The sequence below is a fragment of the Sinocyclocheilus rhinocerous genome, unplaced genomic scaffold, assembly GCF_001515625.1.
Source record: "Sinocyclocheilus rhinocerous isolate Xijiao unplaced genomic scaffold, SAMN03320098_v1.1 scaffold1482, whole genome shotgun sequence".
NCBI classification, from domain to species: domain Eukaryota; kingdom Metazoa; phylum Chordata; class Actinopteri; order Cypriniformes; family Cyprinidae; genus Sinocyclocheilus; species Sinocyclocheilus rhinocerous.
This window is the reverse complement of record NW_015624221.1, coordinates 930,948-937,734: the sequence shown is the minus strand read 5'-3', so window position 1 is coordinate 937,734 and position 6,787 is coordinate 930,948. Positions and strand designations below refer to the sequence as shown.

The 6,787-nt window shown below is 37.5% G+C and overlaps 2 protein-coding genes across 5 annotated transcripts in view; one reads left to right on the top strand and one right to left on the bottom strand.

Moving 5' to 3' along the window:
- klhl23 (kelch-like family member 23) overlaps positions 1-4,929 on the top strand; it is a 6,002-nt gene extending 1,073 nt beyond the window's left edge. For 2 of the 3 annotated variants that reach the window (XM_016551824.1, XM_016551816.1), the window contains exons 2-5: positions 1,012-2,229; positions 3,000-3,152; positions 3,272-3,445; positions 4,505-4,929. In XM_016551824.1, the coding sequence (XP_016407310.1) occupies positions 1,017-2,229; positions 3,000-3,152; positions 3,272-3,445; positions 4,505-4,716 (1,752 nt within the window). In that variant the 5' untranslated portion in view covers positions 1,012-1,016 and the 3' untranslated portion in view covers positions 4,717-4,929. Of the gene's footprint in view, positions 1-1,011; positions 2,230-2,999; positions 3,153-3,271; positions 3,703-4,504 lie in introns of those variants that run through there. The other variant, XM_016551831.1, reaches the window with a different exon arrangement.
- Positions 4,930-4,940: 11 nt separating this feature from the next.
- Positions 4,941-6,787, bottom strand: part of LOC107739664 (methyltransferase-like protein 5) — a 5,058-nt gene continuing 3,211 nt past the window's right edge. For both annotated transcript variants that reach the window (XM_016551849.1, XM_016551840.1), the window contains 2 exons: positions 5,437-5,486; positions 4,941-5,304 (listed from right to left, as the gene is read on the bottom strand). In XM_016551849.1, coding sequence (XP_016407335.1) covers positions 5,263-5,304; positions 5,437-5,486 — 92 coding nt within the window. In that variant the 3' untranslated portion in view covers positions 4,941-5,262. The remainder of the gene's footprint in view (positions 5,305-5,436; positions 5,487-6,787) is intronic.

Here is a 6,787-nt window from a genome sequence, read left to right as displayed (position 1 = left end):
TGTGTGTGTGTGTATATATATATATATTAGTATTTCTAGAGTTTTAGCTTTAATTACTTTTTCTTATTTGTAAGTCGCTTTGGATAAAAGCGTCTGCTAAATGATTAAAAGTAAAAGTAAAAAGTAAAGAAACGTCTTCGTTACTTGAAAGGAAATAAACGTTATTAAATATATACAAATACTTATTTAATTTCAGTTAGTTGCCAAAGGCATTTCTCATTTTCACTTTATGTACTAATATAAAACTAAAATAATACACACAAAATATATAGACATGTATTTAAAACAATAAACAATAAAACGACCCAAAAAATTACTAAAACTTAAACAAAAATTAAAACGGAAAATAAAAAAGCTCATTCAAAGCATTAAAAACTTTAATAGTATTTTAGCGATGCTAAATAACACTGGTTTAAAATAGTCTTAAATTAGGTTAAATTTTGTGCTCAAAATAAATATATTTGTGTAAAACGTGTTAGGTAAACAAGTAAACCCAGTAGAAACAGAAAATTATATATATAGAAAAACTACTATGCCAAAACTATTTCATATTTTGTGTTACCATTTACATTTAGCATTTTTTGGTCGTGTAAAATTGTTTTACTGTTTACATTTAGCTAAAAACGCGTTTAATGCCCAATGTCAACATTTGTGAAGATATACAACCAGGTTTATGTCTATACAGAAAGTTCAAAAATAATATTTACTGGAATAAATATGATAAAAATGGTGTCTAAAATATGAATTTGGTTTTACCTGCATTAGTTCTGGCTTTGTTGCTATCGTATTGTCATGGACAGGAAACAAAATATCCTAGAGCTGAGCTGCGCATAACTAGAAGCATTTATTTATATATATATATATATATGTATGCATGTATGTGTGTGTGTGTGTGTATATATATATATATATACATTTCTACAACTTAAATGAATTTTCCTTGATGATAATTTAGTAATATAGCTTTTTTTGTAAGGACACTTGAAAACTCATTTGAAAATCTCTTTCCAGTTGCAATGTCAGGAAAAGCTCAAAGCGGTTACTCCTACGAGTTCTGCGATGCCTCTCACTCCTCTGAGGTGCTGGAAGCTCTTCATGAGTTTCACAGCAGCGGTCTGTTCACAGACGTCACCCTGCAGTCTTCATCCGGACAGCTCTTCCACTGCCACAAGGCTGTCCTATCAGCCCGCAGCTCCTATTTCAAGGTAATGTTCACCTTAGACATGAGAGAACGTTTGAACGACACCATCAACCTACCTTGCATAAACGGAGAGATTCTGGGTGCTTTGGTGAGCTACGTCTACACGTCAAAGACCAGCATAACCCAGAACAACGTCCAAAGTCTTCTGGAAGCCGCAGACCTGTTGCAGTTCAACTCGCTCAAGAAAGCCTGCGAGAGCTTCTTGATTCATCTGCTGGACGTCGATAACTGCCTCGGGATGCACTCGTTTGCTGAGCTTCACGTGTGCTCTGATTTGCAGCACGAGGCTTTGAGGATCATACTGAGTCGCTTTGAAGAACTCACACTTCAGGAGGAGTTCCTAGAGGTGGATTTCCAAAAGCTCATGGGGATTTTAGAAACTGAGAACCTTAATGTGCAGAAAGAAGTGACTTTATTGGATGCGGTGCTCAAATGGGTCGCCCATGACACGGCTCCTCGAATAGACCACCTTCAAGAGCTTCTCAAATGCATCCATCTCGAAGTGGATGACGCTTGCCTCAAAACTGCTTTGGATCTACGCAAAGGTTGCTCTGAAAACAAATTGCGATCTCTGATTCGTACCTCCTTAAAGCCGAGCAAAGGTTTCTCACAGTGCTGCAAAAAACTAACGTGCAGCTTGTATGTTATTGGTGGATATTACTGGCATCCGTTGTGTGAAGTCCACACGTGGGACCCTGTTTTCAACACATGGGTTCAGGGCAAAGACATGCCTGATTTTGAAAGAGAGAGTTATAGCGTGGCACTTCTAGGCCCTGATATCTATGTGACCGGAGGATACAGGACACAGACTGTGGATGCTTTAGGCACCGTGTGGATTTATAACACAGACTCGGATGAATGGACAGAAGGATGTCCCATGATCACAGCCAGATACTACCACTGCTCCGTGGCTTTACGTGGATGCATATACGTCATTGGTGGATATACGACAGGAGCTCCTACTCAAGAAACTGAATTCTATGATCCTTTGAAGAGGAGATGGTTTCCTGTGGCTGATATGATACAAGGTATGAGAATTTCAGTTTATTTACACACATCTATTGGATTTGTTGCCTGAATGAGGAGTTCTGAGTAATTTTTTAGAGGCCATGGTGCTGGAAGTATTTTTCCCTATTTTTTTTAGGGATTTCAAAAAAATACTTCAGTTAAGAGGCATTTACCAAATCTACCAGATCCAAGATGAATGGCAACATTTCATTTGAAGCAAGAAAAAAAAAAAAGACTGTAAAAAGGAACACGATTGTGTACTTAAATGTTGTCATGTCATTTGCAATGATTGATTTGTTACATAATAAAAATCAGAAACCATGGTAAAACATTCTAATCAAATTTTTTTTTTTTAAAGTCTGAAACAGCATTTTAAATGCATGGAGAAATATTCAGACAGATATATAAACTACTGAGGTCCGTAATATTTTTACTTGTATACCTAAAAATTTATAGAAGATAATTTTTTTGGCCATTTCGCCCAGCCCTACTGAAAATTCAGCTTTGCATCACAGGAATAAATTACTTTTTAAAATATATTCAAATAGAAAGCTGTTATTTAAAGATATTAATTTTTCAAAATATTGTTGTTTTTACTGCATCAAATGAATGTAGCCATGATGAGCATAATAGACTTTTTTTCTAAATTAAAATCTAATGCGTAGTGCACTTCACCAGGATTTCAGCTTTTTAACAAGTCAGAAAATCTTACACATAAAAACTTTTAAATATTGTAGATCTAATATGCCTGTTGATGGAAGTTCAGCGTCTTTCTGTTTTGACTTTAAAGGCGTGGGAAATGCAACCGCTTGTGTGTTGAATGACAGAGTCTATGTAACCGGAGGGCATTATGGGTACAGAGGAACCTGCACTTACGAGAAGATTCAGACTTACCGGCCAGATATCAATGAGTGGAGCATCACAACGATATGTCCACATCCTGGTGAGCCACCTACATTTTGTATTAGATAAGCTAAATGGTTTGGAAATGAGCCCAGATGGTTTCTCTTTCTTCACTATCGCTTGTGATTTGAAAAGCTCATCAAAACTCTTTACTTTCAGAGTACGGCCTTTGCTCGGTGTCCTTGAACAATAAGCTTTATCTGGTCGGTGGTCAGACCACCATCACAGACTGTTACGATCCCGAGAGAGATGAATGGAGACAGATGTGTGCGATGAAGGAGAGAAGGATGGAGTGCGGCTCGGCTGTTATAAACGGGTGCATCTATGTAGCAGGTGGGTATTCATACTCTAAAGGGACATATCTGCAGAGTATAGAGAGGTACGACCCTGAGATAGACTGCTGGGAGATAGTGGGAAACCTCCCATCGGCTGCACGCTCACACGGCTGCGTTTGTGTGTTCAGCGTGTGAAATCACAGCACAATCACTGTCTGTGGAGCCACGTCCAGTGGGGTCTAAATGTCTGAGACATATTTTATTTAAACATAGTTCAATCATGACAACTCTCTGAACATTTTAGCAAGGTGATGGATATGACAATGTTAATGTATTTGGTCTTGGCGGAACAGATCTGCTACGCTGCTGCTGAATTGCTGCTGCTGTTGGTTATTGCTGTAGTTGTAGATTATTGCTGCTGTTGCAAGCAAGTACAGGAACTTGCTACTGCCAATGCATATGGCGATACCGTGCCGTGAGTATTTAAGACATACTGCTGCTGCAAAAATAGCATATAAAATAACCCCGTAGCAGATCAATACAGGTGGAGCTGGGGAAGGTGGAAGGTTTCAGAGAAACTCTGAAAGCGCGCTGCAGGAATCTCTAGTGAATGCTAGCCAGCCATATAAATGCAAGGCAGTAAGCTCATTGGCTGCATATGCAGCATGAACCAATCAGCTTGTGCAAAGTCGTTTAACTCTCTGAATATCATCGGTTACGTTAACAACCTGTCGCCTGCGCCATCTAGAGTTTCATGACTGAACTATATATAAATAAAGTGTTAGAGCAAATGTTCTACTATAAATTTAGCATTATATTAAATACATTGTGCAGTCATTTGTCAATATTCATCTGTAAAAACAGTGCAGATCTGCTCTCACATTTTCACTAAACTTGTGGCTGTATTGACTACTGCTCCAAACTGCGTGAAAAACACTCTGCTTATCAATTTTATATTAAAACAAAATTGGGGTAATAGTATGGAAATATTTTCCCATGCTTATCCAGACCTGGAAATTACTAAAATCAAATTCCATACTGCATAATTCTTACATGCAAATGCAAATTAATGCAAATTTCTTACATGGATCATGTGACTCTTTGTATTGATGGTCAGATGTTCGTCCATTGCTCTTTGGATCATCTCAAATCATGCTGGAGAACATGATCATCAGGTTTTGGTTTCACATCAGCTCCAAAAGGGAGACAAACCAACAAGAATTCTTCATTTTCAGTTCAGTTAATCACTTGAATTGTTATCCTGAAAATCTCAGACGTTTGGACCCCACGATATATAATTCTAAACTGGTGAGTGTGATGTTAATATGATATTATATTTGTTCAACACGTGAAGTCACTGATAATGTGTGAGACACAGTTTGTCTGTAATCTCTGCTGGAAGATAAAGGGCTGTTTCTAAATATATACTGAACAGCACAATAGATTACAGCACTTCACTTTTTGCACAGTACCTTTTTGAAGACTAATGTTTTGCAGCAAAAAAACTAAACTGTTCTGGTGTTTTAAATCAAGAAATGTATTTATTCCTTAGTATTATTAATATTTATTTGGATGATTTTGTATTTGTAATATAGTTGTGAACCCAGGATTTTACTATAAATATTGTGTAATTTGTTTATTGTGATGTTTTATCAACTGTGTATGCTGCCAAAAATGTGAAAGCACAAATTTAAATAAAGTTCCAACAAGCGTGTTTGGAAATCCTACATAGACACTGGTATTTCTGTGGTATCCACCCAAAAATGATGCAGTATGGTCATTTAGAAAAGGTATTTTGAGGAACAGTGTATTTTTATCCATAAAATAATACTAAAATTTAGCAAAGCAACACAAACTCCTTTTTGCCCAACATGTTTATGTTGGAGTGAATCGTATGAAGTCCACTTGAATATCAACCTAAAATAATCAGATAGAAAAATCATGTAACTAGTTTGTCATTGTAAAGTCTGAAAAAATGTGTCTACATGTGTCCAGTGCAATATTTTTGTGGCAATTAACTTACGGGTTTGTAACAAAACATTGACTTACCGACTTCTTTTTGTGGAACTTATAAGATGCTGGCAGGTCGTATCTGAGCTCTGTGAGAGAAACAACAACAGTTGAGGACAAAAAACACCATATCACTATAAAGCTTATTACAACCTACAGGGTAGGGATGTTCCGATCAGGTTTTTTGTGCCCCAGATCCGATCCGAGTCATTGAATATTGAATATCTGCCGATACCGAGTCTTGATCCAATATTTGTATATTCTTAGTGTTTGATGCACAATTCAAGTACATTAAAGTTATTAAAATCAATCCAATGTATACATAGAGTAAAAGTAATATGTGTGTATATACATACTGTATATAAGATACACTCTCTCTATGTATATATTTGCAGATACTGTATAAAGACACTGGCAGAATATGGGACTACTGATGTAAACTTTTACTATTTTCTATATACAATAAGCAGAATAATTGCAACATAAATGTAAAAAAGTGGAGATATGGTTAGAAAGCATGAATAATGGCATGAATAATCGCGGTTGGCAAATCTACTGGAAAGTGAATACTGCCACCTACTGCACGACACCGGCATGACAGCTGACATAAAATAAGGATTGGCCTTAGGAGAACCAATACCGATGAGTTAAAAAAAATGCTTGATTGCCCCCTGATACTTGAGATCGGCCCGGGACATCCCTACTACAGGGTACTGCATAAGATCTTTTATGCTCTTGGTGTTAAGACAATAAAAACTTACACCACCGTTTAAAAGTTTTGGGTATGATTTTTTATTTTTTTTTAAGTTGAACTGCTTCAAGAACCTCGCTACTGAGAAATGTCATGTAGCTTTTCATCTGCGAAACTCTTTTATTGATAAATTCGCGGGGCAGCCACAGCGCTGATGACAAGTTTCTGCCCGCGTCTCCGCGTGTGTGCATATCTATGTGTGTGCATGTGTGAAAGGGAACAGGAGAAAGAAAGTGTGATTTCCGTACATAAAAAAGGTTGAAGACATGGAAATAGTTTGTCATTTTTACCCTATTGTTTGTTATATTTATTTGCTCAATGTCTTCTGGGGTTTTGGTTCTTTTACTGTTGTAGATGTCCCATAGTATAACAAAAATATGATATATCTCTTCATTGTGTTTGGGCCCCCCCTGGACGAGCAAGCATAGGCACGTGCCTAGAATGCCTATGCGTAAATCCGGTCCTGGGTGCTCCGATTGATCGGCTACCGATCACTATCGGCCGATAATCGCTTTGGGATGTTTGATCGGCGGTCTCTAAAAAGGCCGATCTCAAAAAACCGATCTCAAGCTGATGACGCTGCCGTGAAAGGTTTTGCACGACATGCAGCGGCACCGTCTCAGTCTCTGTCCGGCGCAG